General features: G+C 63.7%; 1 protein-coding gene across 4 annotated transcripts in view; it reads right to left on the bottom strand.

Annotated features, from left to right (window-relative positions):
* SPNS2 (SPNS lysolipid transporter 2, sphingosine-1-phosphate) overlaps window positions 1-17,246 on the bottom strand; it is a 29,398-nt gene extending 12,152 nt beyond the window's left edge. For 2 of the 4 annotated variants that reach the window (XR_009255363.1, XM_058705385.1), the window contains exons 1-2: window positions 16,722-17,246; window positions 5,355-5,420 (exon numbers count right to left, since the gene is read on the bottom strand). Coding sequence is in view for 1 of the 4 variants with exons in the window: in XM_058705385.1 (XP_058561368.1) it covers window positions 5,355-5,420; window positions 16,722-17,082 (427 nt within the window). In the remaining 3 variants the exon portion in view is untranslated. The remainder of the gene's footprint in view (window positions 1-5,354; window positions 5,421-16,721) is intronic. The other 2 variants (XR_009255361.1, XR_009255362.1) reach the window with 2 other exon arrangements.
* Window positions 17,247-22,550: the final 5,304 nt, after the last annotated feature.

Below are 22,550 nucleotides of genomic sequence, written 5' to 3'. Positions count from 1 at the left end.
AGGCTTCTCACTTGCCCCTCACGACTACCTTCATCCCACAGAAAGGTGCCAGAGGCCGAAAGGAGTTTGTCCAACGCCAGGGTCTAAGCCACACTAGGACCACGGCATGTCTGTCCTCCTGCAGGCGTGGACGGGGCCCGGGGGGAGAGCCAGGCCGCCGTCCCCACCACCCGGCCTGCGGCAGAGCAGGAGGGCGGCCCCGACTTCGTGACCCTGGCTCCCTGCCAGCCATCTGAGTGGACCGAGTCACAGGGGACTCCGGTGGGAGCAGGTCCCCACCCTCACCGCTGGGTCCAAAGCACCCACCCGTCCCCACCATGTCGTCCCGTGTTGGAGCGGGGGCACCGACAGCTGGAGGAACCTGCCCAAAACTACACAGTGACCCTCCTGCCCCCAGACGCCCTGCACCCTCAGCACTGTCCCCTTGGGGACAAGGGCGTCCAGGGTCACGAGGGAGAGCAGCCCTCCCCTCTGCTACAGACAGACAGGTAAGAGGACGCTCCCAGGCCCTCGGGTGCATCACAGGCCAGCAGAGGGGCCTCAATGCAATCAGGGCAGGGACAAGAGGAAAAATGCTCCTGGCAGAAGAAACAGCAGCGGCAAAGGCCTGGAACCTTGTCCCGGCAGGGCTAGAAACTTCCACTGCCCCCCACCCCAGGCCTGCAGTCTTTGCTGGAAGAGAGCTTTCTGGGCGGCCTGGCTGCCCCACCCAGACCTCGGTGGGGGTGGCCTTCCCAGCAGCTCCCGCACAAGGACATCCTACAGTCAGGGCATGGGGAAGCCCTGTCTTGGCTCACGTGTGCTGAGCCCACAGGACGGGGACAATGGGGCGGCAGGCGGGAGGGTGGGGGGGGCGGCGGGGTTGGTGAGCCAGCCCACAGGATGGGGACAATGGGGCCCGCGGACAAGGCGGGGGGAGGGGGGCAGCGTGGGAGGAGCCACCTTGCAGAACGACTTCATGTGGTGTCCCCGCCCCACAGGGATGCCCAGGGGCCTTCTCCTCTAGGGCCCTCAGAGGGCCCAGCCCCCAGAAGTCCAGAACCACCCCACTGAGGACACTGTGACCCTCTGATCCCACCCGGGGGCTGCTCCCAGGGTGCATGGGGCCCTGTCCAATCCCAGAAGCTGGTCCTGGGGCGGGGGCAGGTGAGGCCTCAACTGGGGGAGCCCTGGACGCCCCGTTGGTGGCCTCGGAGCTCACGTCCAGCCCCCACCTCAGCCTGGGCTGAACCCAGGGCTATTTTTGCAGAGTCCAGATCCGGCCGACCTGTCATTCGGAGAGATGTGCCACCCTGCACCTCCCGTGGGCGGGGAGGGCGTCGGGCCGGCTCTGCCCACAGGGTGTGGACGGGACGCCCCGGCAGCCAGGCCACGGGGAGGACCCATCGCTGCCTGTAGGGCCACCAAGCTCAGGCTTCCTGTAGGGAGAAGGGGGCTTCTCCTCCCTCCCACCGCTCAGGATATAAGCCCTGGGACGGCCCCTCGGGCCTCAGGGAGACCCCTGAGGCAGGGGGGGCGCTGGGGAAACCGCCACGGGGGCTGCCTGACTACGAAGCAGGCCACTGCAGAAGTGGGGAGGAGAGCAAGGCCAGGAGGACACTCTGCCCGAAGCAGGGCCGCCGTCTGGTTTCGGTCTGAGCTGGCTCTTCCTCTGTCCTGGCACGTCCTGGCACGTCCTCGTGACCCCACCAACCCCAGCCCTGAGCTGCCTTCCAGCGCCCTCCCCCACCACCCGCCCCAGAGAGAGCATCCCCATGCAGACGTCTAACGGGGCCATGCCTGCCCCAAAGCCTCCTCTGGCTCCCTACTGCCCCAAGACCAAAGCCAGAGGCCCTTCACGATGTGCCCCTGTCCCCCGCCCAGCCTCCTTCCTTCTGGGGGGAGGGGGGCAAACACGAGTCCCCAGAGCCTCCAATCGGCTCCCCTTCCGCAGACCCAGCTTCTGATCCGCTTACTCTCTCTTCGACTGGGTCTACACTGCTGACGTCCAGGGCTCACGGTTTTCACTTCCAGAATTGCGAATTCAGCTTTTCAGTCCCTGTTCTTTTCCAATAAGGTGCTATCCCTGTCTTACAAATTCTACTCTTTCTCTGGAACCGTGGAAACGAAGCACATAGGACGTTAAAATCTGTTACGGCAAACCTACGGCCTGAAATTCCTCGGGAATCGGGTCGCCTGCTTTCTGGGATCCGTTGCCCCCTCCCACAAAGGCTTCCTCCTCGTGGGCTCTGCTCACGCTCAGTCTGCCTTCAGTGGGCACTGTCATCTGTGCCCCACACGGGCCCTGGGGCACAAAGGCTCCCGTCAGGAGCCGCATCTGCAGAGGGGGCCGCAAAGCCCGGGCCGCACGGAGCAGGCTCTCGGCACACAGCCAGAGCCGGGACGGAGATCTCACAGGCAGAAAAACTGCCCACGGGCCTGCGGGCACAGCCAGAAGTCAGGGGGCTTGCCCTGGGCTCGGGGCGGAAATCGCGTCACCCCCACGATGCTGGACCCCAAGCCTGCACGGGGCCGACCCTGCAAGAAACCCCCGGAGCCCGGACGCTGGGCTGGAGTGGGCGGTCGATCCCTGGATGAATCTGGGTGACAGCTTCCTGCAGCCTCGTCGCGCTAGTCTCTTTACTCTTTATGTATATTTAAAATGTTTCATCATAAAAATGTTTACACTAAAAATACCGTAACAAGCTTCTGTGACAGATACTGGTCCCCAGGCGCCCTGCACCACTTGGCTTTAATACCAGCTTCCTCTCCTGCTCCCTGGTTTAATTCCCTGCTTCTGGCACCTGGGAATCCCCCTGCCAGTCTTAGCTTTCAAGCTCAGCTATGTAATTTAAGTGTTTTCTTGGCATATTTTACGCAGCGTGGAGTGGGGGGGAGGGTTTCTCACATCTGCTCAATCTGACACACTGACTGTAAGCCCTATGCCCTGAACAAACTCTAACACATCCTTCAAAGCCCCACTGAAATGTCCCCTCCTCAGGGGAGTCCGATCCACCTGCCACCAGGCAGAGCTAGGTGTGCCCTCGCTGCTGTCCCCCCAGGCTCCCACGCACCCTGCTCCCCCCCTGCCCCGTCATGCCTAGGTGGTGACTAGATAGGTTTTCTGTCCCCAGTGATGGGGGGAACCTACTGGAATGCAGGGACAGAGGCTATGGCAGAGCCCAGCAGGAGCTGCCTCTCTGGGTGTAGGCTGTGGAGACCCGGGCCCCGAGACACCGGGACCAGGGCTGGAGCTCTTCCGCGGGCTTTCCCAGAAGCTTCTGCAGGGGCTCGGGGGCCTGCTCGGGGCCGCCGAAGACAGGCTCTTCCCAAGCCAGGGCTCACGGTCTGGTCCCAAGGGGAAACAGCAGAGGCAGGCCCAGGCCTGACTCTCAGCCGCACCCCCTGCCCTGTCTCCGGGCCCAGCAGCCCCTGGTGCCCACGAACGAGCAGACAGCCCGGCTCTCAGCCCTGGCCCTTTGATCTGGGCAAACACCAGCACCTGGCTGGCGCCCTCCACCTGGCTCCGACCTTATCAGGGGCTTGGGGAAGAGACAGGTGCCTGGGGCCCAGGCCAATTAGGTGATTTTCCTGGTCGCCCACTGAGTCACATCCTGGTCTAGCTGGCCTGGCTCCTTGGCTCAGGTGGCCGAGGGGTGAGGACACTCAGGGAGCCAGCCCGGCAACGCCAGGGGCAGGCGGTAGGGTGGAGGCCACGGGGTAAGGGTCCCTGAGAGACCACGGCCCAGGGGCGCCCACGCTGAGAGCACAGAGATGCCAGACGCTGAGACACGCGGCCAGGCCTCCCCTCCCCAGGTGGAGACGGTGGCACGCGTGAAGCCCCAATCCTGGGCCCGCCGGCCTCCCCGCACGCGACCCCCTGTGAGTCACCAGCAGAGCTGACCTCTGTCCCTTCATCTGGGAAGTGCAGCTGCCCAGGGAGGTCGCGCAGGCAGAACCGACCATGCTGGTGGGGGGGGAGGGGTGGTGTCCACCTCCAGCCAGGTTGCCAGGGTCAGTGGGGGCCACCGTGACTTCTCTGTCCACTAGGAAGGCGGCCAGGGACACCTTGCAATAGGGACAGCACTGCTTGGGGTGGCTGGAGGCCGGGGCGGACCCTGGACACCCCATCAGTCAGCAAGGCTGAGGCCCAGAGGGGACGGGACCGGGGCCACAGAGGGAGGGGGCTGGAGAGCTGGGCTCTCTCCTGCCCTCTCCCCACTCCCCACATCTGGCTGAAACTCTCTTCCAGGCTGTGAGTGGTGGTCACTGTGGGCTCAGAGCCCAGGAGGCTGGGGGGTGGGGGGGGGGGGGGGAGGGCCAGAGGACAGGTTTGGGCTCCTGTGCTGGGTGAGGGATGTGGGCAGAGGCAGGGGCTGGCCCCCCTCAGGGTTCTGGGTCACACAGCCTTGCCCCTGTCCCAGCTTCCTCAGCTGTCTGTTGGGGCTGCGCCCTGGAGCGATCACCTCGTCTGTCTGAGCCCCAAAACCACCCTGGGAAAGGATCACAGGCCGCAGGGCCTGGCTGAGTGGCTCATGGAGGCTGGCACAGCACTTTCTGGAATGCCACCTAGGCAGGTCAGGCAGGTTCCGGGACATAGCCAGCTCGCTCCACTCCTCCCTCCCAGGAGAGCCCAGGCAGGGGAAGGGGTTCACAGGCTGGAATGCAGACCACGGACTTCCTCCCACACATCTGATCTGACCGGGCCTCACAACCACACACCCTCCAGGGCCAGAAGGAATCAGAGCCAAGGAACCGGGCCCTCGGCCACACAGCAAGCATGGGGCCAGGTAGTGGGTCGGCAGGGACAATGGAGACACAGGCCCCCCTGCTCCAGCCCAGGGGGCTCTGGCCCTGCCCCTCCCCACCCCCACCAGGGAGAAAGCTTCAGGCCCAGGACTAGCCCAGGACCCAGGCACTCAGGCGCTTTCCCCAAGTTTGGAAATGGTTCCTGGACTGGCCGTGGGGATTTCCTGCTTTGCATCTCAGAGACTGTTCCCAGGCTGATGGCGACGGAGGAAATGGGGGCGCATGCCATGGAAACAGGGTCACCAAAGGCTCTGCCGCTGTCCTGCCTGGAACCTAAGGAACTCCCTTCACCAGCCTCAGGGCAGACCCTGGGCCCCTGGGTCCTGATGAGGCCCCAGGACCAAAAGAAGGGTCCCCTCTAAGGACTCGGGCCTGTGGCCTCCCCGGGCGCCACTGGTCTGTTTGCAGGGAGAGCAGCAGAGGCTGGGGAAGCCGGTCTTCTTGAGTGCCAAGAGTGAGGTCTGGACACAAAGCACACGTCCCTTCCAGCGAGTCAGGACCAGGGAGGAGACCCCCAGGGAGACCCAGCAGGTGTGGCGGGGGCCTGGCAGGGGCGTGGGCCTCACCTGACTGCAGCAAGCCGGCGCCTCGGTCCTTGACCCCAAACTGCTGCTGGATGTCCAGAAGGACGCCTGGGAGGGAAGACAGAGGGTGCTTATGTCTGATGCCCGGGGCCCCTGTCCCCTACCCCACCTAGGAGACCCCCAGTCTAAGCCCAGCCCGCCCAACCCAGCCCCTTCCACAGAAGGCCACCTCGCCCAGTCTGGCCAGGCCACTGGGGAATCTGCAGGCCAGGCTATGCTCACCCTGGGGGCATGGGATCCCACCCCCCACTCAGGGACCACTCAGGGCCACTGCAGGGACCTGAGGACAGACGGGCGGGACTCAGGCAAACGCGTGCTCGCGCTCACTCAGTTGTCCTCGGGGTTGTAACCAGGACCCCGCTTTTCTGATGCCAGAGCTGAGACACAGAGGGAAGCAGGTAGGGCTTCTTGGGGGGAAGGGGATCCCTGGAGGCCACGCCTGTCCTCCTCCTGAGTCCCCACCACCTCTGCTCTCCCGTTAGGACTTTGCATGTCAAGAGGACTATAACCAGAGGCCACCAACAACCACGGACAGACAGAGCCACGGCTGCGTGGGGGCCGGCAACCTCCTGGAGCCTCCTCACCTCTCACGACGCCCAGCCCCCCACCCCGCAGGCCCAGGGGCCCCCAGCTCTGCTTATCTCCGAGGACAGCAAGGGGCTGGGCCACAGGCAGGAACCCCCCCCCCCCCATCATGACACATCTGCACCGAGAAGGGCTAGGGAGCCAGGAGGAGGAGACAGGGCAGGCTGCCCCCACAGCCCCCCACGCAGGGCATGGAGGAAGGGACCTGCCCTCAGGGGTCTCCCAGAGCTCATCAGGATATGGTGATGGCGCACGTCACTGAGCAGGAACTGGGCAGACAAGGGAGCTGAGCACGAGAGGTTGAGCCTGCGCCCCAGGTCGTACAGCGGCAAGGTGGCCAAAGCGGCCCCCGGGGCCCCGGAGGAGGGTCCCGCCTGGAGACTGCCCCCCGAGGCCCAGAGCCGGGATGCTGAGCCCTCTTCCGGGATGCAGCCTGACACGGAGGGACACTGGCCTCCTCCTCATGAGTGCCGAGTGGATTCACCCTAATTACCCATAATGAAGAGGCTGTGCGAGGCCCAGTTAACGACTTAATAACTAAGGCGGGCTGTGGTCGTGCCCTGAACGCGGAAGCCAGGGGCCTGTCCCTGTGGACGGAGGGGCCACCAAGTGGGGCCTCCGCGGGTGGCACGGTTGGGCCCAACCTTAGGGCACCACTTACACTCACCTCCCAGCCCCGCAGCCCATTCGCCCCGCTTCTGGGCCAGGGCCGCCCTGCCCCTCTCTCTCCCCCACAGTCAGCACCTCCCGTGGCTCCCCAGTGCCTCAGACGCGCACTGGCCTCCACCAGGCCACAGGGCTGCAGGCTCAGCCCCTCCAACCCCGCCCCTTCTCAGAACATCCCCGCCCCATGCTCTGGGCCCCGACAGGTCCTCTACCCTGCTGGCTGCGCTGATTCCTGCCGCTCCTTCAACACTAGTTCAGGCGGCTCTTCTTCTGGGAAGTCTTCCTTGGCTTCTCCCCCTCCTGTCACCCTCAATAAGGCAGGTGCCCCCACCCTCCCCTGGCACACCAGGATCAGTGACTTCTGAAGACACGTAGGGACGTGGGTAGGAGCTCGCTGGGCCCACGGTGGCTAAGAGCCACAAATTACTGCTTCCTGCTAAGTTCTAGGTACCCAGTGAGGCTCTGCAGACGCGATTTCTACCCCTACTGCTTCATCACATTTTTCACCCCATTTTACATATGAGAAAACGGAGGCCCTGAGAAGTGAAGTAACTTGTCCTAGGGCAGGCAAGGGCCCCAGTGAGATCTGAAACAGGCTCTGTCGCCAAAAACCAAACATGTTTTCTTCTGCCGTGCCGCCCCTGCACGCACTTGGCTCTTGCGGGCCCCCAGCCCAGGCCCCGGCACGCAGCCAGCCCCCAGCGGCTGTTTGTGGACAGAGACGCCCCATCCCCACTGCAGTGAGAGCCCCCTCAGGGCAGGGTCGTGGCGGGGCATCTCCGGAACCCAGAACAGACGCCGTCACATGTTAGGTGACGGACAGGTGCAGGTGGGAGGTGGCAGGAGGGCGAGACGCCCCTGGGTCACTGCGCAGCGGGTGCCTGTCCGCAGCCAAGAGGAGGGCACGTCCGGGGAGGAAGGCCGTATCAGCGTGGTCCTCATGAGGCCAGCAGGGGTCCGCAGCGCGGAGAAAACACCCTTGCGTCCCCCGCCCCGCCCCAGGCATCTCCTAGCCTCCAGACTGGACATGCTCCACCCCCTCCAGCACTTCAAGCCCCAGTGTTTGCCTCTGCCTCCAGGAAGCCCCCCTGACCTCCTCCGATACACAGAGCTCCCGGTAAGAGGGAAGAGCATTTTTGCACATCCAGATGGATGTCCTGGGAACTCCTGGGCAGGCCAGACCCCAAGGGCCTTAGGGGCCCTCACCCCAGCACCCTGGAGCCAGGCCTTGGGTTCACCGCCTGAGCTCCAGGCAGAACCTTCCCGGGGCCTGGGGGCTGGGCCTCACTGCAGCCTGGTAGGGGCTGTGGCCACAGGCGGGTGAGAGCCGCTGGCCGCTGGCTCGGGAAGCATGTGTCACAGCAGCTCGCCAGCCGCCTGGATGTTCCTCTAGGCTCCCGCCTGGCCTGGGCCCACGAGCCCCTCCCTTCTTCCCACCACGACCTTATTTTTAGCCTCTTTCCTGGAGGCTGAGGTTTGGTGGGTCACAGGACGGGCCTCCTGCCCGGGAGCCGCCTCCCACAGCTGAGGCCAGGCCCCTCCACCAGCCCGGGGCACGCAAGGTGGGGCTCCACACGCAGCCCCCAGCCGCCCACGGCCACAGCTGAGTCGAGCCTCTCCGGACCCACAGCCAGGACCACCCTCTGCCCACGGGGGTCCCCCTCCCCGGAGCAGCCCGAACATTCTGTCCCACCAACCCCCAGTTACACCTCTCTCTCTAACTCAAGCCCCCAGGGTCTCGCCTCTTGTCCCAGGCCAGCTGTCCCTCCTGCTGCCCCGGGAGCCGGCCCTGGGGCACGCCGGCTTGGGCCTCACTTCTGTCTGCTGCGCGTCAGCTCACAGACACGCGCCCCTCTCCGGCCCCTCCGCCAGCCCCTCAGATTCTCTCCCCACTCAGGCTTCCAGCCACCCAGACTCCCATCCATGGCTCTGCCGCGTCCTCCCCGGTCCCCAAGCCGCAGCATGGCACTCCCCAGGCCAGACGGCCCTTGCCTTCCTCGGCCCCCGAGTGGGGGCCTCCAGAGAGTCTTCTTCACCCCCCGGCCCCCTCCTGGGGCCCCAGCACCCCTCCTGCAGCCTGCCTCACGGGCACTTAACCATCTTCTCCTAAGTCCTGGGCGGCGGCTCCAGAGAGCACAGCCCGTCTCTGGACTCAAGGAACTGGTGCCACGGCCCAGAGACTATCAACTCTGGCCGGAAGTCAGAGTCGGCCAGGCCCCTGGGTCAGTAATACCACCGACGACGACAATGTGGGGACTGACATGCGTTCAGGGCTTGCCGCTTGCCCGACACGGTTCGCACGGTGCCACCTGGATTAGTTCACCGAGTAGGACTGCAGTCATGCTTTGTGGATCCCCGCTGCCGGCCAAATGGAGCCCAGACTTCTTCTGGCACCGGAGGCCTCCGTGACCCAGGTCTGCACAACCACCTGGCCTCAAGGTGAGACCCAAGAGTCGCGGACACACTGCCTGGGTGACCTGAACCACCGGCCTGGCCAGTCCTAGGCCCCTGTGGTGTGTACATCACAGCCTGCAGGCCTCGGAGCCTTGACTCCAGCCAGGCCCTCTTCCCAGGGTGTCTGTCTACACCGTCGAGGTCTACCGCGTCCGGGGGTCAGACCCAAGGGTGTCTACGAGGGTGTCCCCCTAACTCTCTCTCTGCAGCTCTTGTTGAAGAGGTGCCCGTAACCTCGAGAGCTGGCTGATCATGGATACTCACGGTGCCGCCCCCCGCCCCCCCATCGTGGCCGGTCCGTTGGTAGATCCCAGAGAAGCCAGGTCCAGATCCTAACCTGCTGGGGTCACGCAGGCCTCACAAAGGCCACGACAGAAGAAGAAACTCACACTGGCCTCGGGAGCCCCCAGCCCAGCCTCAGATGCACGGCGGAGATGACAAGACCCTGCGGTCTCTTCCTGCCCTTGTCAGCCAGGCCAGGGCACCAGGTCTCAAGTTCATGCCCTCAAACACAGGCATCATCACCCCACATTCGCCCTGCCTTTTTCGGAGCAGACGACCTAGCTGAATCCCCAAGAGCGTGGACTCCAATACCAGACCATCTGGGTTCAACTGCACTTACCCTGCTGTGTGACCTCAGGCAAGTTACTTAACCTCTCTGTATCTCTGTCTTCCTCTGCAATGTACCTTAATGTTAAGATCTGCTTCATATGGTTGTTGTGAGGTTTAGATGGGTTAATCGGTATAAAGTGCTTAGGATGTTGTCTGGCACAGAGTAGGTAGCCCATAAACGTTAAAAATGTGACCACAGATCACTAAGCCTTGGGGTAGGAGCCCCAGCCATGACCAGAGGGCAATGGGAACTCCCACCTCAGTGTTCTTTTCTCTAAAATGGGGCAGATGCCTGCAAGGACAGGGCCTAGGGATCTGAACGGATGGGCCACGGGTCCCGGGGAGGCCTCAGAGCTGGCTCACTCTGGAAGGATCACCCTTCTCCGACACTCAGCCGCAGCTCCCGCCCCGGTAATTACAGGAGCCTGAGGGCCTGGCTCTGCTGACCTGGCCCTGCGGGCACCGCCCCCCCCCCCCCCCCCCCCGCCCCCAGCCGAAGGGGACCAGCCAGGGCGGTCCCTGAGCCAGGACCGGCTCTCGGGCACACTCTCCTCTACCTGCCCCCTCCCCCAGGGACAAGCAGAGTGACCTCCGGGAGCAACTGGCCCTGGGCTGCCCGTCTGAGAGCCACAGGGTCCCCATACACCCCACACCCACCCTGAATCCCAATCACGTTTGTTGAACCTACACCGACCCTCCCACCGCGACGCCACCCGACAAACCTGGGTCATTAATGTCAGAGGTGCTTGGCGCTCACCTCCACAGGGATCCCGTGAGGCCCCCAGTGCCGGACCCCAGCCCCTCAGGGAGACCCCATTCCTTTTCTAGAGGGCCCGGATTCCAAGCCTGTGCCCCTAAAGAACATTGCAGCTGGGCCTGAAACACCCATCCCTCTCCCAGGTCCTAGAGAGGAGCCCCCCACCCCCACCCGGGGCTCAGAGCCCTCCCTCCTCCCACCAAGTCTCCGTGCCCAGAGTGGGCGGGGACAGGCAGCCTGGCCTGTGTCCTGTGGTTCTAGTCTATCATTTGGGGCCAGTTTTCCTGGAACCAGACTCGGCCTTAGTAATTTGGGGGCTCTGCACAGCCGCTCCTTCCCTGGAGCAGCCCCCGCCCCACCCCTGTCCCCGGCTGTGCCCTGGCTCGGGGCCTCCCAAGACCACCAGGGCTACCCTTATCATGATCCGCAGACCCAGGATGAGGCCGGGGCGTGGGGGAGAGAAGCCCACAGACGCTCAGCTGTCCCCCTGCAAGGCCTCAGTGGCCAAGGCCTTGCTCCTGACCCTCAGATGGCAGACTGAGAGTCCGAGGGTGCCACCGGATAGAGGCCCCAGAGCCAGGCAGGACCTGGCCTCCAAGCCCCCAGACTGGCTTGTGTTCCCCCTTCGCCCACCAAACCACAGAAAACAGGCCGTAACCAGCCTCCTCTCAACGTCCACACCAACTGCCCTGGCGTGGATTTGAACCCTGCAACCTAGGAACGGTGAGTGACCCAGTAACACCACCCCCGGGGCACCGCACTTCACAGCCTACGAAGCTGAATCGTCCTCCTTGCTTCCCGGACCGTGTCTGGCAAATCCACGCTCGCCGGTGAAGGGACCACGAAGGCCTCACGGAGGTGCCCGTCTGCAGGGCGCAGACCCACAGGGAAGCCCTCCCCGCCTCCGCGCTCCGGCCGGCGCGTCACCCCTGCTCACGTCTTGCTCTAACGTCCGTGCTTCTGCCCTTCACCCGCCGCCCCCAGGCCAGCGGGACAGAGCCAGGCCCGGAGCAGGCCAGCATCCGCAGGACACTGCTGTCCAGTGTGACCCGGGCCCCACCCAGCGCTCCAAGTGCCCTCTGCCCTCACAGCAGACCCGGCAAAGTCACCTCAGAGCCCTCCTGAATGTGCGGAAGCCGTTCTGCCCGGCGTGGGGGTGAGGAGACCCCTCCATCGGGGCTGAGGGCTGGGCACGCAGGGCCCATCCTGACCACTTTCCCAAGTCCCTCCCGGGGATGCGAGGCCCACGGCTCCCTGTGCGCCGTGGTCAGGACTCAGGCCCCCGCCTCGGCATCGGGGCCTGGTCCTTCTCAAGGTCGTCTGAGCCTACCAGCGCCCCTCCCGCCCGGGAGGATGGGTTGGGGTCAGGCAGGCCAGGGTCAACCCAACCCGGCCACCCGGTCGCTCCACAAGGCCAAGCCCGGGCCAGCCCCACGTGCAGGCTGAGCCGCCGGTGGGTGGCCGGCGGGAAACAGCCCTGGGGAAGGCGGGTGCAGGCAGAGCTGGGGAGGGGACAGCAGACAAGAGTTCCCGGGACCAAGTGCCCCACACTAGCCTTGGGAGCAACATCCTGACCACAAAATCACCTGTTGTGTGTCCAGGGCTCAGAGAGGGCCAGGACCTGCCTTAGGTGACAGAGAAGGTCTGGCACAGCCAGGAACAGGAAACTCAGCCTCGCCCAGGGCCCAGTAGGGAGCTGGGCCCCAGGAGCCTGAGGATCAAGCCAGGGTTCTCTGTCTCCCTGGCTCCCATCCCCCTTCTGACCTCAGGACTTCAGCACCCCCCCCCCCCACACACACACACCCAGGCGGAAACAAAAGCCACTTCCTGTCTGGGGAAGGGATGGGACACCTCTCTGAGCAGCTCAGGCCAGGCTGTAACGTGCAGCCCTCCTGCCCCTCACAAAACGGGAAACTAAGGCACGAGCTGGCCGGTCATGCCCTTGGTCCCAGACCAAGGCACTTCCTCTGACGGGTCAACAGCACGCCAGAAGGTACCTGCAGAGACCGGCAGCCGGTGGTTTGTCATTAGGGCGCTGGCTCTCCAGGCCGGTCGGGCCTCTCACCTGGGCGCTGACCTGCCAGACAGCCACCTTGGAAGGCGGCCCTGGAGACGCCCCGCCCACCCGGCAGGACCGAAGTGGTGCTGACACTGCAGTGGCCAGGGCAGGGCCACCCAAGGGGACAAGGCCACTGGAGGGGGCAGGGCAGGGCTGCTGTTGGCCATCCGCATCCACCAAGGTAGCCACAGAGCTGGGAGCTTGACGTGGCCTCCACCCACCCAGGTGACCCTGTGACAGGCCCTGGGCGGACAGACTCAACCAGGCGGACACCAGAAGAGCCAAGAGCCCCAGGCCGGCAGCCCCCTCCTGCAGCCAGCTCAGGTATGCGGGGAACCCCCAGGCCTGCCGGCCCTGTGTTCCCACCCGGTCCCTGTGCTCTGCTCTCCCCGGTCCCTGTGCTCTGCTCTCCCCGGCTTTGCGTTAGTGAGCAGTTGCCATGGATACTGGTCTCAGCTTCTTTGGCAGAAAAGGGCTCCCCCAGGGCAGGGCTCTGCCTCTCCTCACCAGGCTCTGCCCCGCCCAGTGCCACCAGCTGGATCAAAGGGAAAGAGCTCAGGAAGGCACAGGTGCCCCAGAGAAGCTGGGGAGGGGTCTCAGCTCCCAACAGCCATTCTCCATTCTCTTCCTGCTGGGCCTGGCTCCAGCCTCCGTCCTGCTCCCATTTCACAGATGGAAGAGTGGGGGCCCCGGGGGCCGATGGAGCTCCGGCACCAGGAAGCAGATGGGAGGAGACGGTGCCCGAGCCCTCACCTTTCCCCTGAGCTGGCAGCCGTGACTGGGCTCCAGCCATGGGAGCAGGGGAAGCCGTAGCAGCCTCTGCTCAGAGGCCTCGTGCCCTGGCCAGCAACAGGGCCAGGCACCCCTGCCTGCACGGAGACAGCAGTGTCCTGGGGGGTCCTGGTCCCGCTCCTCTCGGCTGCGGGAGCTCGGGTGAGCACCTGTGCTCTCTGGCCTCCAGCATCCCCATCCACACGGGGAGATGTGTGCAGGGGTAGCCCCGGGCTCCTTCCCTTCCACCCCCCTGATAAGCGCCAGAGCTGGGCCTGGCCCTCCTCACCTGCTGCCTGTGCCCTCAGGGGGTTCTCAAGGGGAGGAGGGGAGGCCGTAATTGGCTGGGAATGCTACTTGTTCCCAGGATGGAGACCCGGCCTGGTGGAGGAGGGAGGGGTCCTCAAAGGGGCCTGAAAGGGACTGACCGAAACAAAGAAACACGGGAAGGACAAGGTGGCCGGGGGCACAGCTCGCACAGAGGCGAGAAAGGGAAGGAGGCTGGCATCTGTGCGGCTCTCCTAAGGGTGCGTGAAGACACTCATTCACTCCGGCAACCCGGGAGGCACCCAGGAGGCGGTGATAACCCAGAAGGCTCAGGTGACACCCCCCAGGTCACCCAGCTGGGGGGGCTGAAGAGCCTGAACCCAGGTCTGCACTGGCCACTGCAGCGGGACCCCAGACACCGTGGCTGTGGCTGCCTGAGCCGTGGCCAGTCCCGACTGACCCGCGCTGTAAACGGAGAACACACACCAGGCTGCAAAAGTTAGTATGAAAAAAAAAAAAAAGAGCAAAATATCCCATTAATAGCTTTTATGTTGATTACATGTGCAAATACATTAGAAATGTGAGGTTGAATAAAATATATTAATCGGTTTCACTTATTTCTTTTTACTTTTTCAACGTGGCTCCTAGAAGTATTTAACTTATATATGTGGCATCATATTCCTCTTGGACAGAGCTGGTTGATCTATACCATAAAGATAGAAACACACAGCACAGATTTCGAGAAAGAGAGTGGGAAATCCACTGCTGAGGGTCTCAGGAGTCAGGTGGGTCGAACATCAAAGGTGACTGAGCCATAGAATGTCTGCCCCCTCACCCACCCCCTCCACCCACCCCCAGCCAGCAGCAGGTGGACTCTGGCCTGGGATGCCCATTCCCCTGCTCTCCCCCTCCAAACACATCAGGCCATAGCAGTTGTCATAGAGACAGTAAATCTCCCTAAAAACTGGACCTGGGGCAGGGGCGTGGGGAAGCCTGCCATAACGAGAGGGAGAGGGAGCCAGGCTTATCCGGAGAGGAAATCTGTGTACGTTGTGTGTTGGGGGTGGGGCGGTGCCGGGACAGGGAGGGATGCATAGCCCAGGCGGGTGTTTGCACAGGGCTTTCCGGACCTTCCTCCCGACGGCCCCACACCCCTCTGAGCCACCGCTCCCCATCCCCCCCTTACGAATTCCCTCGAATTTCCTATCTTGTTCTCCCATTCTGACTCTGGGACCCAAGTAGGGTGGGAGGCAGATAAGTTCCAGACCTCCCTGATCCCACCCTCTCCCCTCAGTCCCTGGCAGGGTCAGTCTCCCTGAGGATACCAGGGAGGGGTGGGTCTGGGGCCGGGAGAAAACAAGTTGTGCAGTGTCACAATGCCAGAGACAGCACCAGTCACCGTCCAGTAGAGATGTGGGAGCCCTCCCAGGCCAAGGCTTGCTGGTAGACCTACCACCTGCCTTCTCGGCACTTCCCAGGCCGTCCTGGACAAGGGGTGCCCAGGGGCCTTGGTCTCCTCCTGTGCACAGAGTCCATTTTGCACCGACCACAGATCCCCGTGTTCGCTGACCTCCCCACACTTTATGGTGGCACGGAAGCTCCCAGGTCCCAGACAGCACAGCGTGGGGGGCCGGTGCAGCTGGGTGTTCCTGCGTCTTCCTGTTCACCAGACCACAGTAAGAGCCTCCTGTGGATGGCCCAAGTCAGAAACGGGCGCCACTGGTTCCCACTGCCGCACCCCCCCCCCCCGCCCCGCCGCCCCCGCGGCAGAGGGAATAGAGAGCCAAGGGCTTTTGAAAGTGGGGGGGGGGGGAGGGGGAACCCATCAGAGTTCCTTCCTTCTAGTTGACACAAAACCCTATTCGACAGAGGAAGACTGAGGCCAGCAGGAGGGAAAGGGACCCAGGTGACGCACGGTGGACAGTAGGGCCCACCTCTCTCCATAGCCCCACAAAGTTCTCTTTAGAGTCTGTCCAAAATTCCTTCCGCCACCTTCCCTCCCTCTCTCTCTCTCTCTGTCTCTCTCTCTCTTCAGTTGTTCCAGATTTTACTGAGCTGTGGCTAGGCAGGTTCTGGGCCAGCATGCCATGTAGACAGCCACTGCTCTCCTCCTGCAGGGAGCCCCCCGTACCAGCCTGCCTACAGAGCTTTCATTTCAAGGTTACCCCGTTCTCACCTACAGGCAGCTCAGTCCACAGAAGGCCCTACTCACAGACCCCCCCCCCCGCCCCGGGGAACTGGGGGAGGGGGGGTGAGCAGCCGGAACCCAGTCCACCCCCCAGGGGCCCAGAGATTATCCACCGCACAAACGGGAAACAGACTTAAACACGAGCTGGGACTGGCCCAAGGTCACACACCAAGCAAGTAAGGGGCAAATCTGGGACTAGAACCTGGCTGTTCCACAGACCCCCCACCCCGTCCCCAAGGCTGGTTCCCAGAGACGCTCGCACGGGATGAGGCAGCCCCCTCTGCAGCCCCGGTGGCCTGCGCTCTACCCCCAGGCCCCCAGCGCCACAGAGCTGGGGGAGGCGGCTTCAGGCCTCCAGCCAGGGCCAGCTGCAAACCGCATCTCGGGTCTCCCGGCGCCGCGGACCCGCCCCGCCCCTCCCTCCGCTCCCCGCAGCCCCGAGCCTTTGTCAGCCACGCGCTCACACACGGATCCGCGCCGCCCGCGCGCACACACCCGGGCTCCCCTGGCGCACACCCGCAAGGGGCGCGCGCGCTCGCCGCCCGCACGCAGGGGAGTGGAGGCGCCGGAGGAAGGAAGGAACTGACCCGCTACGGCCCGACAGACCGCCTGGGCTGGGGGAAGGGGAAGCTGGGGCCGGGGCGGGAGGGGGCGCGGAGGCGAGGACGCGGAGGGACGCGGAGGAGACTCTCGGAGAAGAGGACAACGGATGGGACGTCAGGGCTGGCGAGGACGCGCGGGCTGCTCCGCGGCTGGGGGACCCCTCCAACCCCTGGCCCGGCGGGGCGGGGACGGGGGGCAGGTCCCCGCTTGGACCCGTGATTCACGGGCCGTCACTTGCCCAGCGTGCCTGAGCGGAGGGCCCTTAGACACCCCGCTTAAGGCTTGGATACAGGGGCCCTGGGACCAAAGGCTCCCCGGGGAACCTCCAGGCAGGGGGTTGGGGGGTGGGGGCTCCTGGCTCTCGGGCCGGGTGGGGCGCTCGCTCACCTGCTACGGTGTACCTGTCCAGGTAGTTGAGCACGTTGCCCAAGCTTAGGATGGCGGCAGCGGCCCCCCGTCCGCGGCCCAAGCTGGCCGGCTTGGGCTGCTGAGCTCCGGGGCCCTTGGCAGCGGCCGCGCAGCCGGGGGTGCCGGGGGGTCCGGACGGCGCCCGCCTCACGCTGCCCGACAGCGTCTGCACCTCGTCGTCCGCGGCCGCGGCTCCCGCGGCGCCCACTCCCCGCGCCCCGCAGCAGCCGCCGCCTCCAGCCCCTCGCTGCGCCCCCCGGCGCCGGCGCCGCCGCTCCGCGTCCGCCTCCTCCTCCTCCGCGCCGCCCGCCGCCGCCGAGGCGCACTCCAGGCACATCATGCCGGCCGGGGCCGGGACCGGGGCGGCGGGGGGCGCGGGGGGCGCGGGGCCCAGCCCGGGCCCACTCAGAGCGTGCGCGCGCCGCGGAGCCGCCGCTGCACCATCGCGGCCGGGCCCGTCGGCTCCTGCGCTCCGGCCCGCGTTCCGCGCTGCGCCGCCGCCGCCGCGGCTCTGACAGCTGCGCCCCGGTCCCGCCCACCCGGCGGCGGCCAATCGGCGCGCGGCTCGGCCGCGGCCCCGCCCCGCACGTGCTGCCCGGGGCGGCCGACGGGGGCGCCGTGGGCCGCGCGGGGGCGGGGGCGGGGGCCCGGGGCGCGCGGCGTCCCGGAGACGGGGCCCGGCCCGCGGCTGCTCACCGCCCGGATCTAATCAGTCCGGGGAGAGCGCGGAGTGTGACCGGCGGGGGCTTGGCGCGGACCCCGGCCTCGGCCAGGCGCACAGGGCTGTGTGGCCCACCTCCGCAGGGAAACCCAGATCCAGCTCCTGACGGCTCCCGGCCCCTATGCCTGTGCGCGCGCCGGAGACCCTACCCTCGCCCCCGCAGAGAAGCGGCCCCTGGCGGGGGAGCCGGGCTCCTGTGGGGCCCACCAGACGCAGGGCATGCCTCAGGGGCCTCCCCAAGCATCAGACTGCCAGCCGCGCCCTAGGGAGGGGGCGAAGCCCAGGATGGAAGACAGAGGCTGGGTCGTGTGTGGCACCCACCCTGGGCAGACCCCTAACTCTCTCTGGGTCCCAGTGTCTCTCCCGGGGCGGGGGTAGATCGGAGGACAGAATTCAGCCCGGAAGTCTATGAGCGGTCCCTACCACCCTACCTGGGGAAGGGCGAGTCCTGTCTCCGATGGATGTGGCAGGGTCGAGTGCCTTCTGTGTTCGCGGCCACAGTCACTGCCCTCGCCCATCTCAGAGGTGCCGTGGTTCCGTGCCCCAGCCCCAAACCCACCCTCTTCATCTGCCTGAGGCTTCGACTGTAACTCCAATCCTATAGAAAGTGCTGGGGACCGAATGTTAGCACTGGACATAGCCTGGGAAACCAGAATTACCCCCATGTCGCACAGACAGGGCCCAGAAAAGACCTCACCGTGGACTTGCAGATTTGGTGCTGACCCGGGGCTCCGATACCGGCCCCCCGGGGTTGGGAGCTCAGTTCCCCCAAGTGCAGGGGCAAGTGCTTCCCGTGAAAGCATCGGCTACCGTGAGTCACGGCGTAGCCAACGGGTGATGCCGCACGAGGCACCCCCTCCCTGCTGAGAGCAGAGTTAATCCCCAAGCTGGCGTTTCTTGGCGCCTTCGAGGTGTGTTTTAAATTCTGCAAGGTGACTAAAAATATGCTTCAGTGTGTTGGGTATGGATGACTGTCACGGGAGGGCCAGGAAACAGACTCCATTCTCAAAGTTCCTCGCTGCCTCTTTCCAGCTTCAAGCCGGATAAGGAAAGTTCTGCTGGCTGTCCTGGTGCTTAACAGGCCAGCGCAGACCCAGGAGCTCCATGGGGTTGGGGCCGGGCCCTGGCAACGCCCCTCGCCACTGTGGGGTGGTGCCAGCTAGGGGACAGTGCCCGGCGGTGGTTCTGTGTCCGGCTGTGAAGGAGACACAACCACGGCTCAGAGCCCCACCCCAAGGTCCCCTTCCCACTCGACAAAATTCCTCCTCCTTTCGGCCATAGCCCTGCCCAGGGAGAGTTTTAGCTCCTGACCAGAAAGGGGGGCCCTCCCTTTGCAGCCCCCACTAGCCTAGAGCAGGGCAAGATGTCAGAGTTTGGAGACTTTCGAGTGGGGGGGGGGGCTCTGAGCAGCTATTCGTACAGTGTGGGTTTTTCTGGGATGTTAACTCAAAGCCACTCTCTAGAGCAAGTCTCTGGGTAGCTATGGGGCACCGAGGGCAGGGCAACAGGAAGGACTATAGCGCTTTCTGGCTGTGTAGCCCTGGCAAGTCACAGTGGTGCCGAGAGCCTCTGGCAGGACCACGAGACCGTCGGCCACAAGACTCACAGGGCCCTTATCTCCATCTCGCCAATGAAGAAACCGAGGCTCGGGGAAGAGAAGTTATGTGCTCAAGGTCGCACACCTGGTAGACACTGGGCCTTGCACTGAAGCCAGGTGCACCTGCCTCTGACGCAGCGGGCCCGCTGCTGCCCCACAGTGCTGCTCTTGGTTCCTCCAGGACTCGGTTCCTCAGCGGCATGTGGTGCCAGGCCAAACTCCTCCGTTCCTTTGTGAGGCCTAGACCACAAAACAGTGGGCCAGCAACCCAAAGGCAAGTGTATTTGGTTTCCTGACTGAGGGACTGGACTTTTCAGAGCCTTTAACCTCAGAATGTACGCTGTGGGGCTCCCAGGCAGTGTGTACTTGTCAGGTGTCCAGAGCTTTGCAGAGCTCAGTCAGACACAGCGGCTTCCCCAAGGCTGATACCCGGGAGCCCAGCCCCTCTGCCCATCCCCCAGGACTCGGGCCTCAGTTTCTTCCCTTCTCACTGGGCGTACTCGCCCTTAGCAGGCTCTCGGCCACCATCCACACGCCCTTGGCACCCCAATCTCCATCTGTAGATGCGGCCTCATCTGCAAGCTCAAGGTCCATATGCACACCCACCCGCCCCATATATCCTGCAGCTCCTGAAACCCAGCACAGTCAAAACTGAACTCATCGTTCCCTTAAGCCTGCTCCATTCTGATGTCATTTCTCTGTTGGCAAATAGCACCATTGTCCTCACTGTCACTGAGCAGGACAGCGGGGGCCATCTGGGACTCCTTCTTCTCCCTCAACTCCTACATCTAGGGCCTGTCCACTTTCTTTTCTTTAAAACCCACGGACTCAGCTCGAACCTCTCCTGCCTCACCTTTTTAAAACTCGCCACACCTGCCCCAACATCCCCCTCCGGGCTTTTCTCCGTATTTCTTGCCAATGACTTTCTAAATCACCCATATGACCCCATCCGTACCTTGCACATAAACTTTCCATGGCTCCCCACTGCCCACAGGATAAAAATATCCAGGTTCCAAGACCCATCATGACCCTTCATGACCCATGCCAATCTCCAGCCTCAGATCCTACTGCCCGGCTCTCAAAATCGGAGTCCACCACACTGAAAACAGAGCTCCCTGAACTCATTCAGGGCTGTTGCACTTCCTGGAGCCCGGAGGGGTGATGGGGATGGGGGGAGCCTATCTATAGTCCCTGCTGTCCCCTCAACGCAATGCTGTTCAGGACCACGGAGAGCGTCACGTGGGAACCCCCCCCCCCTCCCCCTGCCCCTAGTCCGGCTCTGCCTCGGCGTCTACCCAGCTCACCCTTTCGACTCGCCCTCAGAACCTCGGCACAGACCGTGACTTCCTCCAGAAAGCCCTCCTCGACCCACCTGAAAACTGTCGTCTCCTCCTCTGGGCTACCTGAGTAGCCTGTGTGTGCCTCCCTCTCACCAAAGCCGTTGTGCTCACTGTGTTTGCACATGAGTCCACCCCCCACCCTGCCCCACAACCAACTGTGAGCCTCGGGGGGGCCCATACCCTGATTCATCTCCACAGCCCAGTGCAGAGGCGCTCAGAGAATGTTTGTTGATTGAATGAGTAAATGACATTTAGCAGGTGCTCAGGAAGTGTGTGTTGATTCGCATCATGTATCTGTTGCTCTGAGTGACTCAGAAACCAGCCGCGTTCCTCTCCTGGCTCCTCTGGAAAAGGCATTTTTCTCCCTGACCGACTCCACCCTCCCTTAGTTTCCATGTCCCATTTGCCTCCACCCTTTGATTACCTTTCCCACAAGTCGGCACCCACCGTGGGGGAGACGGTGCCCCCTCTCTGCTCCTGCCATTGCCAACAGCGGACTTGTCAGAGCCCCTCCACCCCTCAGCCTGGGCTTGCCTTGCCAGTTTTGCTCAGAATGCTCTGTCCCTGCCTCTCTCTCCTGCTCAGAACAGATGGCTCTGAGTCCCCACTAACACAGAAGTTCCTGTTCTGTCATTTGAACATTTTTAACGCTTTCTAAATTATAGAAGATTCAGTCTCCTTTGATCATGGACTCAGACTATCAGAAACAAAGAATCCCTTGAAGGATACGGCGCCCAGCTTCTTCCCGGTCCTGCCAAGACGCTGATCTGAGAGAGCGCCAGTGGCCCGCCCAAGGGCGTCAGGATGGACGCCATCGTTGTTTGGTTTTCCTTCCATTGCTGTTCAGAGCCCATCCCCCTTCCCAGCAGCACCTGGTTTCCTGCTCTTAATGGAGCTAAAAAGCAAGGAATGACCGTGGGGTCCAACTGGACTCTCTCCCCCGGGGCTTTAAATCTCAAGTAGGGTGGCGAGAAAATAGGGAAAATTGTTTGGCGCTTTGGTGAAGGTCCCCAGTAAGACGGCCCAGGAGCCCTGGCTTCGGAATCTGCAATGTGCTCATCAATTCTGTGAGCCCCTGACGTGCTTCCAACAAATCCCTTTCTTGCCTAAGTCACTCAGTTTCTTCTGCACATCACCAGACAACCCTAACCGATATAGTCACACAGCTTCCTGTGTGCGGTAAAACCTGGCAGCAGTGGCCTCCTCCCGCCTGTCTCTAGAGGCCGCATTAAGCCAAAACCCTCACAGTCCGACTCAGACATGGCGGAAAGACAGACACTTTAGGGCATGAAACGGACAGAACGATGTCTGGTGATGCAGGGAGCAAGCCAGCGTCGGGGTGATCATTCCAAAGCCCGTGCCCGACCTTCTGAGCCTGAGGTCAGGGTGGAAGAAGAAGCTCACCCCCGCCCACGCTCTCGAGTGCCCCACGCGGACCAGCGCACCTGTGTGCCAGGATCACACCGGGAGCTGGAAGGCAGCGGCTTGCTCGGGGGAGCGGTCGGCAGGCTGAGTGGGCGGCTCGGGCTTGAGGGCCTCGTCCTGCTGACCAGAAGCACATCCTCACCCGCATTCCCAACACCGAGACTCTCGGGAGTATCAGGGCCTGGGATTGCTCAGAAGTGACCTTTAGGCCAGACAGGTGTGATGGATTGACCTCTCTGGCCCCAGCGGCTGGGCTCTCGAGGACCCACACCTGTGACCCCGGGGCAGCGAGGCCTGAGCAGACGCCCGGCGGGTCTCTCACTCCTGGCTCCCGCCAGCCCAGGCCCCGCCCCGCCCACCCCACCCCCCAACCCTTCGGATGATAACACCCTGCAAACTCCGGGCTGGGCATTCTGTCCTGAGTCCTAGTGAGCACCACCCTGCCCAGCCCAGCAACCCAAACACCAGAATGCACTGAGTCAGAAGGAACTACTCTGGATTCAGGGTTCGAGCCCCAGCGCCTCCTGGTCCCCCCAGTTTCTCCGGCCTCCCCCGTTCCCCCAAAGCGCGCACACACACACACACACACACACGCGCGCGCGCGCGCCTCCAAGACGTATCAGATACCTTTATCCGGCTCTCTCCAGGGGAATTCTCCTGCTTTGCTCCTCCGGCCCCTCCCCGCACCTCTGCAGGGTCTCCTGGGGGACTTAACGCTTCCTCTG

Source organism: Neofelis nebulosa, chromosome 16 (assembly GCF_028018385.1).
Source record: "Neofelis nebulosa isolate mNeoNeb1 chromosome 16, mNeoNeb1.pri, whole genome shotgun sequence".
NCBI classification, from domain to species: domain Eukaryota; kingdom Metazoa; phylum Chordata; class Mammalia; order Carnivora; family Felidae; genus Neofelis; species Neofelis nebulosa.
This window is presented reverse-complemented; position numbering and strand designations above follow the sequence as displayed.